A 23,359-nucleotide genomic window follows, 5' to 3' on the forward strand; every position below is an offset into this window, starting at 1 on the left:
AGGAACCATGTCTTTGCATACAGACTGCCCAGACTGTGGAGGTGGTCTGAGTTTAAAGCTATAAGCTGGGTTGAAAGTACTAGCAGGGAGAGGAATCCGAGGCTCTGATAGTTGATGATCATACTTCCCCCTTTTGGGAGACATTTCACCAAATAATCCTACTTTCTGTTCAGAACCAAACAGTAAAAACCTGCTAAAATACTTTTCCAAAGGCCAAGGACCCATAGCCCAACCTAAAACCAGATGAGACATTACAAAAGCTCACCAGGTCGTGAGGTTTTTGATGTGTGTCTTAATGATAAACAGGTTTCTCTGGACACAAAGAAATATGGGAGGGGGAAAAAAAAAGAACAACCAACCCTGACTAATATACAGACCAAGTTAACAGGCAAGATTCCAATATATGTAGCCCTCTCTTCTCTTCTCAGGTACCTTCTATGGAATCAAACTGTTGTAATGATATAAGAAACTAATACATGCTGACCTATGCTCTCCATAGAATTAAACACGTCAGTCTTCCATTAAAGTGGAAAGTTTAGTAATAAACTTGATAAGAATCCCGGTAGAGAGCCAGTGAATGGGTGAAAGAGCTTCTGGAAGGCAGGAAGCTGGAGAGTTCAAAGGGCTAATCATTATTATTGTGGCTGCCTCCCTCTGTCAAGCAGGCTTGTAGTGAACAAACAAGGCTGTGAGTTTATCATCCCGAGGAGATAAAAAACTAAATTAGCCAAAGGGAAGAAGTTACAGTAGATGTAATTTCAAGAGCAGGGCCCTGGGCTAGCTAGGTCAACTTTTTTTATTTGTTCTGACATCCCTAAAAAGATTTAATGCTTCCAAGCAGTGTTATTTTCTTTAATAAAGGCTTGAACAACCTCTGATATTAAAATTTTCAGGAGTGTTTACATCTACATGCTTTTTAGTATTGTTCTTTACTGGCAGAAAGTTCAAGGGAAATAAAAGCAGACATTGTTAAATAATTCATTTGAGTTTCAGTATCTAACTTCAGTCTGGGCTCCACGTTACTACAGAAAAGAAGGATGCTAATGTGGAAAGACAGGAGGGTACGTTCATGTTTCCTTAAAGACTTGAGATGGAACTTTTATTGGTGTGTGATTGTGTGCTACAAAAACACTGGCCTTTGAGTTTGACCTTTTAGTTCTCTTTGATTGTAAAAGGATTTTATGACCCCCAGGAAATGCTACTAGGTAATTTCTTTTAATGACTCCAAAGATAACACTAACTCCCCAAAGACTTGCTTTTGTGTAAACCTGTTAAAATTCTTCAGAAGTTTTCTAAGTCGCGGGAGTGAACGTGGTTCACTTGCCTGCTTGCAGAGGCCACTGTGGGGTGATGACTGGTCACTGGAAAAGGAGTCTGGTTTTCTGGGTTCTAGACAAGATCCTATCTCTTGAGAACACTGGGACTTGAGTCACCAGAACTTCTTAATCTCTGCTTTCTCCTCTGTGTAATGGGGCTAATAGCACCAGCCTTTCCCAACTTATAAGGTGGAGAGTATCAGAGTATGCAAGTGTTTTGAGCAGTACGTAACATGACTGTGAAGACCCTCCCAAGTTTAAAGAGATTTTCTCTGGGTTGGAGGAGGTTACTTGAAACTCCTGACAATGAACGCTCTTCCACTTACAGAAAGTGGTGAACTACTTCCCCCGCCAGTCAATGCTGCACGTCAGTTAACATATATTGCTGCCTTATAAGTCCATAATTGAATTACTTTTCACTTTACTGCTAATGCATGTAAAATTCCCCCAATAATTTCTGACAAGACTCTGATGTGCCCTAAACTACTGGTTTTATAGCCTTCCATGTCCAAAGAGGACTAACCACGGACCATATGATGTTACCTATTTCAGAGTTAGCGTTTCTCCAGGTAGTACATCTTATTGAGTCTTCTCCAGTGGAGATCTTTTCTATTCATGGGATAGAAAGAGGGTAAAGCCTAAGAAGTATTTATTCTCCTAATATCTTTGTTTAACTTTACGTTCTCTTTCGAAGCACACACACTCCCTCCCTTTCCCCCTCTTCCATAATAAATATTCCTCCGTGTCATCCCTTGACCCCCACCTGTCAGCATTCTCCCCTTCCTTCAAGACCTTGTAGTTATAGCATTGAACTACTGTATCTTCTACTCTGTCATTTTTTGGATATTAGTACAAACAACTTTTTATCAGCCTGTTTATATATTGAGCACGATTTCCTCCATCAGATTCTGCCCGACTCCAGGGACTGTATCACTGTGTGGAGGAAACGTCTCTCCAGCTAGGAACACTTGTGTTGTACTCTTACGTGGGTGAGAAAGCAAGCTACTTGTATTAAGCTCTTAATTTTGTTTTTTTTGTTATAGCAGCTAATATAACCTCAACTAACATATAAACTGGTACTTGCAAGCAGGGTGCTGCCATAACAAAAACCTAAACTATGTAGCCTTGGCTTTGTGGTCAGGTGGCAGGTGGATATAAATAATAGAAGCTGGAAAGATGAAGGACAGTAGTATGCAATAAAACGTTTTGTAACACTGTCACCCCATGTAACCTGGAAGGCAGACTAAGTGCCGATGACCTGTGGCTTTAGGGACAGCTCTTTGAAAGAGCCGGAACGGTCAGGAATATCAGTTGTTTCTCACTGCCAATATCAAGGAGGAGATGAGTTCAGGAAAGAATCGACCAGTTTCCAAACATCAATTAAAGAGAGTGGAGAAAAGTACAAAAATTTAGTCTTACTTCAGAGAGTAAGAAATAAAACTGCAAAAAGCTTTGACCAACAAAGGTGCAGCAAACGTTCTCAGTTCAGCAAACTGACTTAGCCCCGTGGCTAAAGTTCAAATGAACGGTCTTTATTCCCACCCAACCCTTTTGTGCCTTCAAGGCAGCTGCCGTTACCTGGAGAGAGAGGCCCGGCTGGGCACCTGGAAACACATGATTAAGAAGGTCCAAGATTTACATCTAGGAAAGAGCTTAGGGTGTATTTACAGGCACATGAAACTGACTAGAAGCAAATCCATCAGAAGCCAACTCAGGTTTTGAGGGAATTTGTTGTTACCCTAACATTTGTATCTTTCTCTCCATCTCTAGCATTTAGCACACACGACTTGTTGCTACTGTTTTTGATACCTTCTCTGACAATTTTTGGGATTCATATTCAATACATAGCTCCATTAGCTATTTATGCAACCGTTTTTACACAATTTGGTTCAAATGCTGATTAATAGCAGGTAAGAAATGATCACCTTTATTTTATTTTAAAAAACAGGCTTTAGACTTTAAATGTTTTTTGAACACTTGTTTTGAAAATTCACGATGAAAACAATTAAAGCCGTTCTCTTTGTGGAATAAGAACCCCGGCACCTAGTCATCATTTGTTCCTGGGGACATAGAATTACTTTTTAAGAAAGGCCTTATTTTGCTTGCAGGAAATCTGTTAGCTTCTTCTTGGCACGGACAGGATGGCTCTCCAGTTAGATGAAAGCCAAATCGATACACCCTAACCATCTGTTCATTTGATTTTTAGAGAATATGGATTTTGAGTGTCTATGCCAGAGAATATATCTCTGAATTCTCTATTGTCTAACTGCCATCAAAACCCTCAAATAAGTGATAGTATGGATAATTATTCAAAGAACATGTAGATTATTCGTTTTTGTTTTCTAGCTAGTTTTACCCTTGGATCAGGTCAGAATATCAGAAAGCTGCCTCATCGCAGGTCTTACGCCTTCATCTGCCCCTCTCCCATTCCACCGCACTCTCTACAGAAGTGTTTGGGCTAAATTACATTTTGAACTTATGCCTGACTTTCCTAAGGAGATGCCACATCACACAGCCTTGTGAAAAACACATTGGCTGCAGAAACGCTGTTGAAGACATTCTCTGCTACGTTTCTCAGGGCCCACTATGTAACAGGCAGGACAAAGGGCCTTCAGCTATCTCTGCATTTCTAAAAAATTTGAAGAAATACAGCAAAATGTCAAAATTTGTAATATTTGGATGATGGGTACATTAGTATTTGTTTTATTATTCTCTGTGCTTTTGCATATTTTTGAGCTGTTTTATATTACTAACAATATCACTTAACTTCTTACCAGCCAGAGGTATCCACTTTAAAAATTTTGTGAACATCCTTGCAGACATCCCTATTAAGTAACAGTTAAGAGCATGTGTACACTTCAAGTTGGGAGACACCTTGGTTCAACTATGCTTTTGCTACCCACAGCTTTCTAACTTTCCATGAGCTACCTTCTGAGCTGTAGTTTCCTCCTCTCCTAAATGTGGATGATGATGGCACATGCTCATGAGGTTTTTGTGAGGGTTAAATGAACAAATGTGCATAAAGCGCTTACCACAGTGCCTGGAACACAGTCAGCATCCATACATGTGAGCCGTGTCATGTATGTGATACTGCATATGGGGGCAATGCTATGGGCAGTTTCCTATGTCAGCAAATATAATCCATGGAATTAAAGTAAATAAAAAGAACAAGATAGTAAGAAAAGATTCAGTTTTCTAGAGAAACTGGCATTTTTAAAATCCTTATTCGTTGTGTACTTCTGGCCACCAAGAAGTCAAATTTATGCAATTGGGTAAGACCTTATGACCTGAATAATTATTCTCTATTTCCTCTTGTCTTGGGGCCTCTTTATGAGTTACTTTAATTCTCTATTTCATTTTATGTACTCCCTGTAAACCCCCTTAGATCCCTTGGGTGATGTGGTTGGGAAGAAAGAGAGGAAAAATGTAGGAAGGAAAAACCATGGAAGGTGAGAAGGAAGGAAGGAAGGAAGGAAGGAAGGAAGGAAGGAAGGAAGGAAGGAAGGAAGGAAGGAAGGAAGGTTTACTTACAGAGGACTTTGGAATTGTAGATTGTGATGTCTGGATTTTGGATTCATGCTAATTGGCATGCCTTCTCATCTCTTCCAGGACCTTTTCAGGTGATCTCTGCTTGCACTAGGTTTGTTTACACTTTGACTGGCATTAAGCCTTAAGCTATTATCCCTGATGGAACTCTGAGTTTTCACAAATGATGCCACTTGAGGACTGTCATGGGTTCTGGTGTCTGATAACTATTAGAGTCAGTTCTTCATTACCTACATGGGGATCGGGAACTTTGTTTTTGGCAGCAAATGTTTCATTCAAGGTCAATTTCCCTCAAGTGCTGAGCACCGTTTCAGAGGGTGTGCATTGAGGGAATGCAAATTAATTTAACATTGGCATTAGCCAAACCCAGCTAGAAAGTAAACCTACTTTTAAAAACACCATATAAACACCGATAAATATAATCTAAATTATATGACGTTTGAGCACGTATAAATGCACAAAAATTTACCTTAATTCCAGAAGCATCATTCCATATACTTGTTCAACGTCTTTGAATGAGCCTTTTTTTTTGTTCTTTGACTATAAGCAAATTTTAATTTGAAATTGTTAAATATCTTTGCTATCATATTTTATTACAACTGGGGGATATCAGAATAGGTTGAGGATATTTCATATTTCATGCTGAGGATATTTCATATCACAGTTCATGTTTCTGATCGATTATAAAAATGCAACACAGGCTTTTAATAGAAAATGAGAAAATTCAGAAATCTCTAGAGGAAATAAAACCCTTTATATATAATGCCTTCACATAGAAATGATCACTATTAACATTTTACCACATCTCTTTCCACACATTGTTGAGGTTGTAGATGTTCTCGAGATGGATTTGTAGATTGTCTTAAGGAAAAAATTACAATGTTTTTTGGAGGTCTAAAGGTACTCTTGGATTACTTTCATGCTCTGCAAGGCCCGGGGGTGAGGAATTGTGGGACCTACTTCTTTGTAAGGAGGAACCGTATCTTTTCTTCTTCTACCCCATTTGATCTTTATTTTCCTTCTCCCCTTAGGGGAGGGCAGGGCGGCTGGGAGACCCTGGGCTGGATGGGAGAGGCTCAGCTGAGAAAGACTGGGGGTCCCCAGACCCTGACATCTTTACTAGCTGCACTCAAGAGCTCAAGGCATCTGGCTTTCTAAACATGTCCAGAAATCTCAGCACAGGTGCACGACATTGCATGACAGACCAAGAGAGAGGGCAGGGCTTCCCACCACCTGCGGCTGCAGTCCCTATGGTGGAATCCATTTCTTGCTTTTGGGTGAGCTGCCCCTGCCCCTACCTCAGAGCATTGTGTGTCCAGTGTTTTTCACACCCATCGAATCTCCTTCCTTTCTCTGGAACTGTGTTCTGTTCTCCGGGAGCAGTTTCTCTGGCTCCCCACTCTGATCATGAGGTGTGGTCAGGGACTGTCATTGCTCATTGCTCCCAAAAGGGTGAACACATGACCCAAGCCAGGCCGATCAGAGATTCTCCAGGACTTTAAAATAAGAACCAAGAAACTAGGGCCCTTTCTTCTTTTGGCAAAATTGGGAAGACATGAGCCCAGTACTTCTGTGACTGTGTCCCATGATATGTAAAAGATGGAGCTTGTAGTAACAGGTAATTAACCCAGTCCTCAGTAAGAGGCAGGAATGAGAGAGGAAAACAAGAAGGAAGGGAAGAAGGCAGGCTGAGAAAGAGAGAGAGAGAGAGAGAGAGAGAGAGAGAGAGAGAGAGAGAGAGAACTGACCCAGTGGTATTTTATTTCATAGTCTAATCTTTCAAGTTCCTTGGATTCCCTTCTCAAGTTTTGTTTTTCTATTTCTTAAATTCTATAATTCTATGACACATCCTAAGCATTTGCCCCTGTGAATTAGTTCTGAATTATCTGTCATTTGCAACCAAAAGAACCCTGAGCAATAGAACCAGACTCTCCTCCAAATCCTCTCAGTCTTTTGGATTTTGCAATTCTCTGGCTCCTCCACTATCTGGATCTCCGGCTCTCTGTGCCCCCAAAACCCCAAGTTCTAAAAATAGTCCACTCCTCTCCCTTTCCTCAGGTCAACCTCTAATTCACTGTGGTAAAGTGGGGTTAATTCTATAACGTGCTGTAGCTGTGGTGGGTCTCTTCTGTTATACTGTCTTTAAAGCTAATTGTTTAGGTTTTTCTTAACTTTTAACACAAGTTTGCAATGGTGAAATGGCAAGATAAGCCACTTTCTTTAAAAGAGGTGACACTGGGTGGTTTAAACTAAGAGGTTAAAAGAAGACAACTAATACAATGTTGACAGAATGGTATTAAAAAAAAATCTGTCTCCTGGTCTTGGTGGCTTTTCTAAAACTTGAGTCATGGTTAAAGATGGGCTTGGTTTACCCAATAAATAAGTTGCAGCTCCTAAGGACGTGTGCCAGGCACAGTGCTGGGCTCAAGGAGTGTGTCACTATGAGATAACCTTATTCCCACCACCTTTGATTGACGGCACAATGACCGTAACAGCATGTTGTCATTTTCCTAGGAAAGACCTCTCCTTATGATGCCCCCTAGCATTTACTGCTAAAGGCCACATGCAACTGCCTATCAAGTTATGAATCTGACACCCACCAGTACTCGAAAGAGACAGGGCTTGTGTCTTTTCTTTGCAGCCTGAACTTCCCACAGCAACCAGCTGAATCTGAATGAGGTCCGTGAGGCTGCTGAGCCCCTGCCAAATGACACGCCACTTTACTGACAAAACAGCATCCTCCTGCTGCTCTTTTTCCTGACAGGTATCTATTTTGAACTCCTTCTAGAGCATGCAAGGACAGCTCCCATCCTTGACCCTTTGGCTCAGTTCCCAGGGAGACCTCTTCACATCATGTTTTATTCATGGTGTCTCTGAGGCTGGCTTCTTCATTGTGAAAACTGGTGGTGGGGGTAGGGGCAATAATGAACCTGAAATAAAACTTGAGTGTCATCATGAAACTGTCCCTTTGTCTGCCGAAAGCCTACAACTGGAGTTCAGAGATTTTGGGGAGAGACTGTGATTTGAAGATTTGATTTTTTTTTTTTTAAGACAAAGCGTCCACAGAGAAAAAATAAAGTTCATCATATCATGTTGGAGGAGTGAAAAAAGTAGATCAGATAAACTCAAATAACCTTTGCTGGGAAACATGATCAACTTCAGACATCTGAGAGTGTGGTGAAAAAAAGACAGCGTGATGGGTAAAAACAGGAGACTGATAGATCCGTGATTGTAAAACAGGAAAAGCCACAAAGAATATAAGAGTAAACCCTTATGCTATTTCTCTCTAAAAAATTTATTCACCAACTCTGTCATTGCCTGTGATGCCAGAACTATATTATATCTTTCTACTTTACTAGTTAAGCACTTGTAGGAGAAAGTAACATAAGCAACTCTTGCACCTGCCCCAACCCCCTGCCCCCAAACAAAGCCAATGGCCGAGCATGACAGGGGATAGAGACCAACATACTGGATGCTGAGTGATTTACATGTACACATATGTGTACCTTGAGCATTATGGTCTTCTCATGTCGGGTGATGTTAACGCTGTGAGGCTGTCCATTGGCCATGTTCCTGTGGTCGACATCAATATTGTACGGCTCTCGGGTGCCACCCAGGTTGTACCAAATTTGTAAGCTTCCTACATAAGAAAAAGAAAGAAACGCAGTGATTGCTTTGCTCTAGGTTTGGATTTAATGTCACTTCTCCCCACCCCTGCCGCTTAGGTTTCTATTAAACTCTGCTCCCTCCCTGATACGTATTGACACCATTTGTTCTGAATTCAGATTCACTAGCTCAGAGGCCTACTGAATAGCACCGGGCCCACATGTATTTACAATCTGCCAACAATGAACCTTGGCGACCATTATCTCAATGCTGAAGCAGCAAATGGTATAAACGATCCAAGTTGGGATCGTGCCTGAGAAACGGACGAGAACACACACCATATAGGACCATGGGGACGCCAGCAAGGCCACCAACCATGATGTGAAATAAAAAATAAATGCAACGTGTGGAGATGGTCTCGATCCATTGGCAAAGTATAACATTTGGCAAATAAAAGAATCATGAATACACAATATTAAAAATAAACAATATTTACCAAAGATGAATGCATGGAATTCTGGGCAAACCCACTGAGACTGAGAAAATAAGGTTAACAAATTTTATTCTAGGTTAGAGACTAGTGAAATGCAAATTAAAGGAAAAGTTGGTTTTCCCAGGTCCCCGAGCCTCTTTTGCCCCTTGATTATAGCTCACATTGCCTCAACAATGTATTTTTTTTTTTCTTCTTGCTTCTTCCCAACAATGACAGGCAATATTCCTGGAGTTGAATGAAATGTTCATTAGAATGATCAGGAATTAATTGCATTTCCTATTTTTATTTTCTGAACAAAATTCAACAAACCTTCAGTATTTCTAAGTTTTACCTTAGCATTTTATCCTAGATTCCTTTGCTTATAGCATTTCAATCAAGCACTGTTGATTTTCATCCCCTAAATTTATCTCAGTTCACCCACTCTCTTGCTCGGTAACCACAGGGCTTCCACTGGCACCTGCAGTGCCCTTGTGTGATTTCACAAGGATTCCTTCTGGCCGATGTGGCTCCATGAGCACCCTTCAGGTCATTGCTCAAATGCCATCTTCTCAGTGATTATTTCTCTGCCTTCCTTATTAAGAGTGACATTTACCCACTCCTTTCCCTTGGTCAGGCTCTCTCTTTTCTGCCTTCACAGTTTTCCTCCCATTAGAGTTCTTACCATGCAACATTCTTAATTAATCTGTTTTTAATGTAGGCTTCATGAGAGCAAGAATTTTTGTTTTTATTTTCTATGACTTTATTTCCAATGTCTAGAATAATGCCTGATCCATAGTAGGTGCTTAATAAATATTTGCTGAACGAATGAATGAATGATCTTCCTGCTTCTGTGTTTTCTTCTTCCCAATGCTTTCTTTTCAAAGCAAACAGAGAGATCTTTTCAAAATGCATAAGTGATTATTTCACCGGTTCATTGAAAACCCTTTAAAGCCTTCCAGTTGCTCAAGCTCACAGGATAAAGACGTACTTTCTTAATATAGCTTATGATGCCTGCCTGACTGGAGTTCTACCTGCTACTTTATTTTCAGATCATGCTGTCACCCTCGTGCTTTTTACATTCAGGCTACCTTGGACTTCTCTTAGTCCCTAGAAAAGACAGTTCTCCTTCCTACCACAGGACCTTTGAATATGCTGCTCCCTCTCCCTGAGCTGCTTCTCTCTCCACCCCTCTATGTTTCAACCTATTTTTTCCTTTACCCTAATAGCATTAAAAACAGTCCACTGTTTGGGAGTGAAGGAGATTATTAGGCAGTTGATTGTCTTAAGTGTTTACTGTCTGCTTTACATCTGGTGTCCTGATATCATATAATCCCAGCCAGTTTTCTTAAATATACAGCTATATTGATTCATTATTCATTTCTTTGGAACACATCTATGTAGTTACTGTGCAAACCACAGCTTTTTTCAAGGTCTGAAAGTGGGTGGTCTGTCTGGTTCCAAGTCCGCTTATAATACACACAATCATCCCAAACCCCTTGCATGGGTCAGGCCCTGGGCGTGGTTCTGGGGAAACAAAGGCAACTGGGAGAGGGTTCTGCTTTTGAGGGCTAGAGTCCAGAGGAAGTGGTGATGATGCAGAAAGCTGGACATTTTTCTCCCTGCTGTCCCTTTGTCATTGGTCCCTTTATGTTCCCCAGCTCTATTAAAATAAGTGGTAAGTTGTTTTCATTTTTTAAAAAATCTTTTCTGGTTCCTTGGGCTTTGTAAATATGATTTAAAATTCCTATGACTGCTCCACTGCATGATAACAGAAATTATTTGCTTTAAGAAAAAAAGATGAGTCAGAACTTTAAATTTATATATAGTGAATATCTATAAAAAGTAATGGCAATATTCTTAAATAATAAAATTTACATGATATATTTATTCCTTTTAAAAAACAGCAGAAGAGGACCACTAAGTGATGGTAAGGACAATGTTAATATTTGTCCATTAGAGTAAAATAGTATTCAAATGGAGAGATACTTCATGTCTTGTATCTCACATTCATCTCCTGAGTAAATTAAAGCAGTTACAAGGGACTGTTCTTTTATTGGCTGCAGCGAATAATGTGCCTAACAGATTTATTCCCTCGTAGTCATCATCATTATCACCAGCAAACACTTCCAGTGTGCCTCTGGTAGGCAGGAGACGTAGTGCTGGGAGCTTTCCATCTCTGTGAGAAGACAGGGCATATTTATAATGGAGACAGATAACAATACAGTACATTAAGTGCCAAACAAGTGACATTGAAAATAAGTGTAACAGGAGTTTAAAGCAAGGAGAAGTTGTAGAAAAAAGGTGGGACTTGGGATCTAGGATCTGGGCCTAGAATGAAAGGCAGGAATTAGACTAGAGAGGAAGACGGAGCATGTCCAGGTGAGAGCACGTCATGGACAGAAGGATGGGGCACCGATGTCCCTGGAGAGCTTGTGGAGTAATGAGTTTCTCGAACATGAAGAGTAGGGGATGCTGAGTATGTGGCAAGATATAGATTAAATTAGTGGACTCTGGGTAATAATAACTTCTAACACTTATGTATTGTCATTATACATATATATGCATAACATATAGTGCTTTAGGTGTATTAACTCATTTGATTTTCACAATACTCCTATGAGGGAGGCATTATTTTACAGATGAGGAAACTGAGGCATGGTGCTGCTAACTGATTGCCCAGGACATCTGGCAAAAGGCAGAAGCAGGATTCAAACCCAGACAGTCTGGCTCTGCTGTCCAAGATCTTGCCCATGAGGCTGGTAGGTCCTGACTGGAAGGTTGTGGGATTGGAGAATCTCAGCTATATTTACCATGGGGTGGGGGCACCACTGCATGCTTAATAGGGATATTCTACAATTTTCTGCTTTGTCCATCACCAGCTGAGTGTGCAAGTTATTTAACCTCTCTGCACTCCAGTTTTACCATCTGATGAAAGGGTATGACAAGAGTACCTCATAGAGTTGTGTGGCACATAGAACTCAGTGAGCACCATTGTATTGTAGCCATTAATGTGCAATTGATTAATCAAATTGATTAATTGTACACAGCAAATGCACATTCACACACACATGAGTGCACACAGTGGGGGTGTAGGCAAGGGAATGTGAGTTGCTCAGTATACAGCAGGGGACCAAACTTTAGTGGATTAAAATTTTATTGAACTTAATCCAGGAGTAATAAGCTGGTGAACTCCTGAAGAGTAGCGGTGATATACTTTTCTCTTATGCACCCTTACTTTCTGATTTTACTTACTGTTTTTTCTGATTAGAAAAGAGACATCAGCACAATGCTAGCATTTGACATGTACAGAAGAGAAAAAAAAAAGTCATCCACAATCCAACCAAGCGCTGTGTGCTCATATTGTTTTCTTTTCCTATTCATATGCATACATACATGTTTTTTTTTTTTTTTTTTTTTTTTTTTTTTACAGAACTAAGCTGATATTATACTTTCAAGGCTGTATCCTGCTTTTTTTGGTTTAACATTTTATTACATAACATTTCCCTATGTCATTAGTTACTCTTCCTAATGTCAAATTTAAGGAACAGACAGAAAGGGAGACTCTCTAAAAGAAAATGACATTTATTCACGAGTGGCATGGCAATGGGAATATGTGTGCCATAGTAAACTATGTGTCTGTCTAAGGAGGATGGGGCAAGGGGAAGTCTTTAAAGGCACAATAGGAAGGATTACACAAATTGTTTAAAAACAATAATCCTTGGCTACAGGATCAATAATAAGGGTGATTCTAGTCCAAGACTGGATAGGCAGTTGCTGGGCAGATGTACTCACAGAAGTATATTTTTTGTGTAAGGTTGCAACGGCCTTTGTGCAAGGTTGTGTTTTTTTTGCAGAGTCCTTTGTGATAGTTCTTGTTATCAGGCATTCATGCATGAGAACACTCCTCCCTTCATGTCCTTCCCTGGGTCCATTTGTCAGGGTTTGACACAAGTGACTCCATTTTAATTATGACAGCTTTCAACAGTAAATATATTTTTAATCAATACGTAATATTCCATAAAATGGTGACTCCCTCTTTTACTATTTTACTAAAGTTGAACTACTTGTTTCTTTACAATTTTTATTTTCATAAATAACACTATGATGAACATGTTTATGCAGGTTCTTTGACTTTTGGCTTATTTCTAATTATTTCAGAAGTCATTTCTGAAAGGGAAAGTCCTAAGGAACATATTTTTTCCGTATCTTTTTAACCAACAGTGCATTGCCCAGAAATGGAATTTATGATTTACTATTTTTTAAAATTCAAGGTGAATTGGGTTAATAATAATAATTTTTCCCTGGAATGGAAGAAACTATTGATCTTTAAGATGCTACAACACTGGAATAATCATTGCAGAGTAAGAACAGATGGGCAATGGGAGAGAATACCTCCAGGTTTTCAGCTCATGCAATCTCTACAGGAAGTGAGTTAGAAAGATTTGTTCCTTCATACACCTAAACTATTTTTATTTGCAAAAAAAGTGATCTTCTTAAGACTTTAAGCATGTGTGAACTCAAGTTTTCGGAGAGGAAATAGACTCCTCAATGTTCGCATGTTTATACACTTCAGGACTGCTTAGACTTCAGAGATCATGGTTGAAGGGTTGGTTATAGTCCATTTGTATATTCTCACCAGGATGCCTGTTTTAATAGCACTCAGATCCTCTTTGGCTCAATGCATATTTGATGGTCAAGATGGCCCAGGATATTACAAGAGAAAACACAACCCTGCTTTAAGCAACCCTATGCCAGAGATCTATTTTGTGACTATAAAATCCTGAGAAGGCTTAGGAACGAAACATCTCTGACTTTCTGTTTCTATCAAAAGTTCGTATGTCCTGTAGGAAGCTACTGATACACTATCATAAATCAGGATAATTCATTGATTTAGACAAAATTAATCTTACTACGTAGAGCTCATCTTAGCACAGTCGTGAATGTATTTATTTGATAGAAACCAAAAATAATTATTGTACATAGGAAATCCTCTCACATTCATGTAATATGGTTCTTTTAAAGGACTAGTCTTACCTTATCAACATTATTACCACAACACATTGCTTTAAAGCACTCAGCTAGATTGTTTTCCTGACTTTCATACAGAGAAACGAGGTTCAAGGAAGTTATGTGATTTGCTCAACATCCTGGAGGGAATAAAGAGCAAGCCAAAATAATCCAGACTCTTATTAGAACATTCTGTCTGCACAGCATCGAACGGCAGGAGGCTAGGTGTCCTTTTCCTTACCGGTGGGCTTGACGACAACTGCCAGGAAATCTGTGGTGAGAGAACTGACATAGAGCAGAATGCAGGGTGCCTTGGTGGTGCTGAAACTGAAACGGATCTCCTCATGTGCCAGGTCTGGGACGGAGTTCTGCTGGTCGGGAGGGTTCTCGGTTCTGCTGCCCGAGTCTTTGGGACTGGGCACTGGTGCCTGGAAGTTATACCGTAGCCACATCCCCTCTTCAAAAAATGCTCCAACATCTGTTGAAAAGGAAAGAGAAAACTGAAAATTGAGGAGAGGTCTGATGCTGATACTAGTAACATTTTAAACTTGGGGAGACTTAATTGTATGATGGCCTTGAAAGCCCTTCACTGAGGGCAGACACTGGATACCCCCCCCCAAAAAGCATGCAACAGAGTATGAAAATCTGTGTAATTAGAAATTAATAGTAAATATTAAGAAACTTAGATCACACTGGAAAAATTTCATGTACAGTACTCAAGCAAAAAACTAACTTTTAGGCTGAAGTGATATACTGAAAATAAATGCAGTGTTGTGACAGAAACCCCTGATTTAAGGAGCTCATAGGAGCATCTTTTTGAGATTGAATTTGCTTTGTACATTCACACAGGAAAGTCCTTGATAAACCCTATGTCCTCGGAAGCTTTGTGTATAGGGTTTAAAGTCACATGATGTGAAGTTAGAGAAAATCAGGTTCAAATTTGGCTCTTCCGTTAATAAGCTGTGTAGCCTTGAGGGAAGAGACTTAACCAACTTCCCCAGGCCCTACTATTTCATCTGTGAAGTGGAGAGTAATTAGCACTCAATAAATAGTACCTATTATTATTAGTATTAAGAAATTAGAAGAAAGGTCACTAACCTTTCTTGCATCAGCCTTTTCCTATAGCCTAATCAGCACTAATTAGTTTTTAATCACTTCCTGGAAGACAAGCTCCTGCTGTAGGTTCCCCCAGTGTTCACTCATCAAGGTTCTAAAATCACCCCTGCTCACTATGAAAGGCTGAGACCCACCCCGGGAGGAGGCATTTGGTCTTCACAGTTTCTGTTTCATGGTCCTCTACATGTGCCTTTCTGAAAGCATTTCTCAAACTTCATTGCCCATGGAACCCATTATTCTCATAACACTTGACATACCACAAAATTAACACTATGCAAAGTATATTTTGTCAAATACTATTCTACATTATAATTAACAGGAGAGGACAATTTTTGATACGAGTTTCTCATCTGGGAATTCTGACATTTGTTCTTGTTAAAGGAGTCAGCCCAGAGTAGTGGAGTTAGATGTGAATCTTGGCCTTGCCATAGCCAGTCGTGTAAACTTGGACCAATGGCTTGAAACTCACTCATCCTTAGTTTCCTTCTCTGAAAAATGGGACCTCACAGGTGGTTGGGAGGATTAAATAACCTATGAACAGTTAGCTTAGTGCCTGAAATATGTAAGTGCTCAATAAAGATTAGTTAAGTATTATTACAGATTACCATTCTGTCCTGAGTGTGTCAGATGCCACCCCCTAGTCCCCACCTTAGGCCACCACGCACATGCAACACTCGGATAACTCCCATTGTGGCAGTTACAGAGTCCATTGCTTCTCACTGAGCTGTCATGAAAAGAGTTCGGTTAGCTATAGGTTCTCAACTCTGGACAGTACTATTTTCCTCCTGGCCCTCTGACTCCAAGGTCTTTTGAGAATGTGCATGTGTGTGTTTATATATATGCAGGGGGAAGAGGGTGGTTATCAAAATGATTGGTGGGGTACTGGTGGCATTTAGCCGGCAGGGGTCCTGCAGTGTGTGGGGCTGTCTTATGTAATTAAGAATTTTCCTCAAAATGCCAAAAGTATCCTTCTTGGGAAACACACGACTGAGCAAATACTTAATCTGTGCTCATTGCTGCATAATTTCCTGGAATGTGAGATAAATGTAATGTGGTCAGTGCCCATGAGGAGCTTTCCGTCTAGCAGTGGATATGGAAGGAGACACATCCACACTGTGGGGAGCGATCATTACGGCGGTTTACTCAGAGGTGTGTGATGGGAACACCATTTCACTCCTGAATATCCTGAGTTAACTTTTCCATTCTCCTGCAAACATCTATTGAGCTCCGACAGCATGCCGGGCACAATGCTGGGCTCTGAGGTTATAGTCCTTGCTCTTAGGAGCTGTTGATCTGGAGGAGGATTCAGACAGATTCCCAGAGGATCAGGTGGACACGGGAGGCACCAGCCCTGTCTCCAGGGGCCAAGAATGACTTCCTGGCGGAAAAAACATCTAAGCTGGGACCTAAAGTTCCAGAGGGGGGTAGCCATGCATCGGTGGAGGGGAGGGAGATAAGCTTTCTAGCTGAGGGAGCAGCGTGCAAAAATATTTGGCAGTGAGGGGTCTGCAGACTGCGGCATCATGCCCCTGAGACAAAATTCATGTGCTCCTTTGACAATATCAGTCGTTCATTCGAGACTCATGAGGCTCCCACTACATTTCAGGCTGGGTGTTGGGGATACAGTGAGCAAGATACAGGTGACCCTGCCCTCAGTAGTTCAGAGTCTGGTGGGACAGAAGGACAGTCCTAGGACAGACCTCTACAAAGGTGTCTAACAGATGACAGGGGAGCAGGGAGCTGCAGGGGAGAGTCGGCAGGGCAGGCCACTAACAGCAAACACACTAAGAGGTTCACCTTGCCACAGAGAGGTTCCACCAGGGAATGTGGGGTCATGATATGAGAAGAGGTTTGGGCAGTGCTGGAGAGGGGAGGTAGACCAAGGCAGATCATGGAGGGAAATTCAGAAATCTAAAGATTTTAGATTAAAAAATCCAAAAATATGCCTTAGAAAATACTTCTGGTGTATTTTAGAGTCATCGTTAAACAGTTTTATGGATTCATGTCAGTTTTGGTGGAAGGGATATACCGTGCTTAAAAGTGTTATTCTGAAAGCACATCATAAACCAACTGTTAAACCAAGCCCTGGAGTGGTGTGAATCATTTAAGATTCTGAGTGGCAGATTTACAGCTGCCATTTCATTGTTTCAAATGTCTTAAGGAAATGCCAAATCAGGGTGCTGTAATAACTTTTAGGAAAGTAATACTTCCATCCTTTCTGAATGAATCAGTAAAATAACACTAATTTAACAAGCCCCAAATAACATAATTTCCCTCATTAAATTGTCAAAAAGTCATTGATTTAGAATGCTTCATTTAAGTTTTTTTTTATACTAGTAAGGGATAGTCTGTTTTATAATATTCATTTTTTGATAGAAAAAATGATAAATTTTGGATCTAGGTATTCTAAGATGCCTTATGAAAGAGATTTGTTGAATTACAGTGTGTTCTCAAAATTTTGAAATGCATTATGCCATGTGTAGATTCAGGATCATAAAGGTGACAGTAACCTTGAAGTACACAAGTAACCTTGTCTTAACTATTTTTGTGTGCTCAACAAAGACCATATTAAATTATCTGTGATCTAGGAAAAGAAGTTTGCAAATGATTGAAATAAAACCCACAAATCATTCATCCCAGAATAATACCATAAAGATATTCATCCCCTTGTCTAACCAAATCTCTGAGGTTTTACGCCGGAGAAAAACATGAATGAACAAAAAACCCCAAACCAAGCAGCTGGCACTTACCCCCTAGTGCTCCTCATGTTTTTCCTCTCCAAATTAAATAATTCTATCCCTTTTGCCTTTTCACTTAGGACATATTTTGCAGCCTATATTTTTAAAATCGACATGATTCTTTTTGTTCTCTCACTTCCCTATGAGGACCCAGAATTGAAAGTCCCAACTTACAAATGTGCTCTTTTCCAAAAATTTATTTTAAAGTCAGTAACTTGCAACTTGGAAATATTTCCCCACAGAAATGATGTTTTAAATGATGGTGAGTTTGCCAGGGGAGTCCACAAATGCTGAGCTATCCTAGATGTGTAATAAAAGATAATTAAAGAGTGCCAGTGTGTATTAGAAATTAAAATAGAAAAGCAACAACAAAAAATGTTAAGGTTCATTTTTAATGTGAGAACTTCAGAGAATGCTGCTCCCATAAGGATTTCATCTAACTGATCCAGTGGTATGTTGGTAAATGTTAAACCATTGGCCCCGTGGGAGAGAAAAGCCCTGATTTGTAGTTTTTGCCTATTCCCATGGTGTAAATACTCCCACCTTGTCTGATTTCAAGCTGCCAAGATGACATCACTAAATACAGAATCCAGAAGAGAGGTTTCCCGGAGTGCAGGAGCTGCCTCCAGCCCATGGTCTTCTATCCACTTACCCAGACACTGACCCAGTCATTCAAGCAAACCACATTCATGGAGCTCCTGCTGTGGTGGGTTTCCTTTTCTTTATCTTCTTCTGTAAACAAACACTTTAATAGTTGCTTACACCTTCCTGCCTCTCTCTGCCTCTTCCCAGCTATCCTGGATTCTGAAAGCTCTGTACAGATTCTGCTAAAAAATCTACTGGGAGCAGCAAGTGCACTAGAGAAAGCACAGGTCTGAGCTGCAGGCTTGGGGTCATTAAACTCTTTCATGGATGAATTCCATTGCCCAGAATGATAACTCTCATTAACTGCTTTTTAATTAGTCAGCTAGTACAAGAGTTAAGTGAATTTTATGGACTTGTGCTCCTAGAGACCTTGGCCATTGTCCTCTCGTGCATCATGATTCTGCACAGGGCAGGCTTGGAGCCTCCCAGAGCAATCTGCAGGGCACAGTTGTGTTTCAACTTGTTTCCAGTTGTTCTCCCAAGACCCTGCTATCCTGAAACACAACCAGTTTCTGTCCTGGCCTTACACTGGCAAAATCTGCTTTTTCTCCCCAAGTGCGCCACTCTGAATTTCTCTCCTGAATTTTTTATTCTATTTGTTTGATGCTTTATTCAACTTACTATAATCATTTTGGACTAACTGCTTTGAACCTGGGATGGGTTAATGTTCACTTTTACCTGTTCTGTTTCCCCAGGTGGGTACATAGCTACTGTAACCAATTTTCCACCATTTTCTCTAAAGGTCCAGCCACTTCCAGGTCAGTTTCTACGTAATAAGCTTTAAGTGTATGAATCTGTACAATGAAGAAAAAAATGCCAAAGAAAAGTCTCATAAGTTTAGCTAGAATAGCACGTGCTGCCCAGGAGACACAGGTGTGAAGTATATTACTTTAAACACATCAATAAACTATAACTTGACCATGTAAGAGCCAGGAGGCCTTCTTGACTGACAGTTAAGAGTAACAGCACTGAACTACTTTACTATGATCTTAAACAGGAAGGTCACTTGCATCTGGAATGTCCACGGTCATGCTTCTGTAACTGTGTTAATAAGTGTTACTGGCATAGATGGCAGTCAACAGAACAAGTAAGGTAAGGGCTTCGCTACAACAAACCTCATCTGATATACAGAATAAGGGATTAACGTGGCCCATGTCCAAACCAGGAATCAAAAGATGTGGGTTTTAGCCCAAGCTCTGCCACCCACTAGCTGTGTGGCAGATCATTGAATTGCTATGGGCATTAAATCATTCCCATCTTAAAGACATCCTCCCTTGAATCTACATCTTCTTCTGGATAGCACCCAGCCCTTTTTCATATACCCTTTCAAATATTTATTAAGTGCCTTCTATGAGCCATGAGCTGTTAGAGATTTAGCAGGGAGTAACTTACATTTAAGTTAATAACTGAAAGCGAGAGAGATTTAACTGGGACTGAGGATAGGGAAAACCATCTAGAGAGAGAAAAGAGCATGTGCAAAGGCACCGAGGAAGGAGAGAAGATGAGGACCCGTGCAACGAAGGCCAAGATGACTAAATTCAGGGGAGAGTAGTGGCATTTTGAGGATTTTGGTCTTTATACAAAAAGCAGTGAGCGACTCCTGAAGGGTTTTAAATGAAATTGACGTAATCTGATTTTCAATTCTGAAAGATCATTCTGGCTGCAGCTTGGTAAATAAATTAGAGGGAGAGGAGAGGGGACGTAGGCAGACTGTCGAAGAGTCTATTGCAATGAAGGGAAAGCGGACAGAACTTGATGGTGAAGAAGCTACGGAGGTAAAGGAAAGGGATTTTTCGATAGATGGTGGTGACAGTCCCTGATTATGAGGACACAGAGATGGTCCTGGTGGGGTTGGGAATGTGGCAGGTATCAGGAGTTCAGCTTTGAACAGGTAAAGTTTGAGAGTCTTTGAGTCAGGTAGTGGAGATGTCAAAGAGATCTGGGCTGGAAATACACATTTTAGAGTCCTTCTTATAGGTCGTATCTAACACCACAAGTATGGGTGGGACTGCCTAAGGGACGTGTATGAAGAGAGAAGACAGGGAGGCCTAGGAGTGAGGCTTGAGATGTCAATGTTTTCAAGGCACCAGTGGGGAAATACGCTTGCAAAGGAGAGACGGAGAGGCAGGAATCAACGACTGGGGGAACACCCAGAACACACCTGTTACTGAGGCCAAGGGAAGAGGGGTTTTCAAGAAAGAGGAACTGGTCAATAGGTTAGAATGCTGTTCAGAGATCCAGTTAGATTTTCCTTACAGGGAAAATTCCAGAAGCCCTCTTGTCCATTTTTATGTCCTAAATCAATGACTGTAGTCTGCAAAGTGAATTTGGTCTCACCAAGATCACCATGAACTTCCTAGTTACCGAAGTAAAAGGACAATTTCTTCCTTCATTTGACTTATTCCATTCTTTGCCTTTGGAAACTCTCTTTGGTTTTCCTTTCACCTCTTTCGATGTTTCCTTGTCAGTCCTCTTCCCTGGCTCTTTTTCCTCGGTGTATCCTGAGAATGTTGGAGCTCACGGCTCACCTTCAGCCCTGTCCTGCCTCGCTCTAGGCCCACACCTCGGCAGAGCCCTGCCCACATCGTTCCCAACCTGCAGCCTCCCATAGGGAGACCCCACCTACTTCTCCCCTGGGCGCTCAAACTCAAGACGTACACAGTGGAATGCAGCGTTACCTGCAGGTCTCTTCCTCTCCCTGAATTTTCTAGTTTGATGAATGACAGACACCCCAACTGCATGGTCGCTCAAAGGCAGAAGCCCAGAGTCCCCTGAGCTCCTTGTTTCCATTGCTTGTGACCATCTCCTGAATCTGTTCTCTCCATGGCTCTCCCTGTCATGCTTCTAGTCAGCCAGTCTGGTTTCACTCTGACAACTGCAATGACTTCTTGAGGGGTGTCCTCTGATGGGTTTCTTACCTCCAAAATCCATCCTTAACAGTCCTCAGTGACCTTCTTTATATGCTAGACTGAGCATGTCACTCCTAAAACTAAAATTCATTCCTTTTCTTAAAATTTAGCATGTCAATGGGTATTGGATATATTTTAGAGGGTCTATAATCCGAAGTTTCAGGCAAAAGTACGTGTATACATATTTTTCAGGGGAGAAGGTTAGTAGTTTTAATTAGGTTCCATAAATCCTGCTATGGTTTGAATGTGTCCCCTAGAATTTATGTGTCTAAACTTAATTCCCAATGCAACAGTGTTGGGAGGTGGGACCTTTAAGAGGTGATTAAGTCATGTGGGCTCTGTCTTTATGAATGGCAAAATGCCTTTACTGCGGGAATGGGTTATCCTGGAGTGGGTTCCTGATAAAAAGATGAGTTTCCCACTTCCCCACCCCCCTTGCATGTGTGCTCTCTTGCCCTTCCACCTTCCATCTTGGGATGACACACCAAGAAGGCCCTGTCAGATGCGGGCCCCTCAACCTTGGACTTCCCAGCCTCCAGAACTGTGAGAATTAAATTTCTTTTTATAAATTCCCCAGCCTGTGCTGTTCTGTTACAGCAGCACAAAAGGGACTAAGACAACCCCTCTGCCAAATGTGAGCAGAAATTAATCCACTCGTTCCTCTAAAAATGATTCTTGGGGAAGCTTCTCTGTGCTAGTACTGTGCTAGTGCTGACGCTACTTCCAGAATGACGGATGGCCCTTCGTTGTTTTTATTATCTGGACTTGCTCCTTTCCAGCCTCGGCCCTGCTTCTCCTCCCCGTACTCGGCATGTGGTCCAGCCAGACTGGGCCACTCGCTTATCCCACTTCGATTTCCTTCCCACCTCTCACCTGCCCTCCTGTTCTACTCCTTATTTACTCTTTGAGTTGGTGTAAGCTCCATCTCCTTCCCTAAGTGCCACATGCAGTGCTCAGAGCTCCTCCTTAAGTGCCCTGTAGTTCCTTATTATAACTTTATTCCAACAAGTATTAGCTTGTTTGCCTTTAATTTAGTAAGCATTTCTTGGAATCCTACTATATGCCAGGCCCATGCTGACAACCAAAGCAAACACGAAGTAGACTCTTTCCTAAAGCAGTTCACAGTTGGTTGGGACATAGAGTAAACACATCATTACAATTGTGTGTGAGATCTATGGCAATAGAGTGTGTAGCACAATAGCAGAAGGACAGAAGGATTGGCTCTCTCTGTGGGTGGGGTGAGGGAAGGCCTGGATTCTTCGCTAGGAGAGTGGCATCTGAGTCAGGCACTGACAAATGAACAGGCATGTGCAAGACAGACGAGGTGGAAGAGGCACCGCATGCACGGCCAGTAGACGCACAACGGCATGGAATGAGACAGCGTGGTGTTCAGGAAACCACACCTCCGAGCTGCTCAGCCGTGGCTGTGCTTTTTAAAAATACCATGTCTGGGGCAAACACTCAGGAATTTTTTATTTTTATTTTTTTAATTGTAAATTGATGATTTATAATTGTATAAGTTTATAGGGTACAAAGTGATGTTTTGATTTGTGGAGATAATATGGAATAATTAAATCAACCTCGTTAACACATTCATCACCTCATGCACAGTGTCTTAACTTTTTTGTGGTGAGAACAGTTAAAATTTACTCTCAACAGTTTTGAAATGTGCAATAATCTATTAACTATATTCACCATGCTGTGCCATAGAACGAAACAAACGAACAAACAAAACATATTCCTCCAGTCTACCCAAGAAATTCTGATTTAATTGGTCTGGGGAAGGGCCTGCCTATTGCATATTTTAACATTTCTTCAGATTAAGCTAATGCGCAATCAGGGTGGAGGACTACAGGTAGCTGGATACAACCTGACATTAAATGTGAGGGTGATGTCAGACAGGAGGAGCCTTGAAAAGAAGGCAGGATTGAGGCCATACAGATCTCAAACCCTTATCTTCAAAATTTTTAGAAGAATAATATACTTTGAGATAATTTCAGACTT

The 23,359-nt window shown here is 41.0% G+C and overlaps 1 protein-coding gene across 1 annotated transcript in view; it reads right to left on the bottom strand.

Annotated features, from left to right (window-relative positions):
* Nucleotides 1–23,359, bottom strand: part of CNTNAP2 (contactin associated protein 2) — a 1,419,793-nt gene that overhangs the window by 136,714 nt on the left and 1,259,720 nt on the right. Inside the window, exons 19-20 of the mRNA XM_063100985.1 lie at nt 14,189–14,425; nt 8,369–8,502 (exon numbers count right to left, since the gene is read on the bottom strand). Of these exons, the coding sequence (XP_062957055.1) occupies nt 8,369–8,502; nt 14,189–14,425 (371 nt within the window). The remainder of the gene's footprint in view (nt 1–8,368; nt 8,503–14,188; nt 14,426–23,359) is intronic.

The sequence above is a fragment of the Cynocephalus volans genome, chromosome 6, assembly GCF_027409185.1.
Source record: "Cynocephalus volans isolate mCynVol1 chromosome 6, mCynVol1.pri, whole genome shotgun sequence".
NCBI lineage: Eukaryota > Metazoa > Chordata > Mammalia > Dermoptera > Cynocephalidae > Cynocephalus > Cynocephalus volans.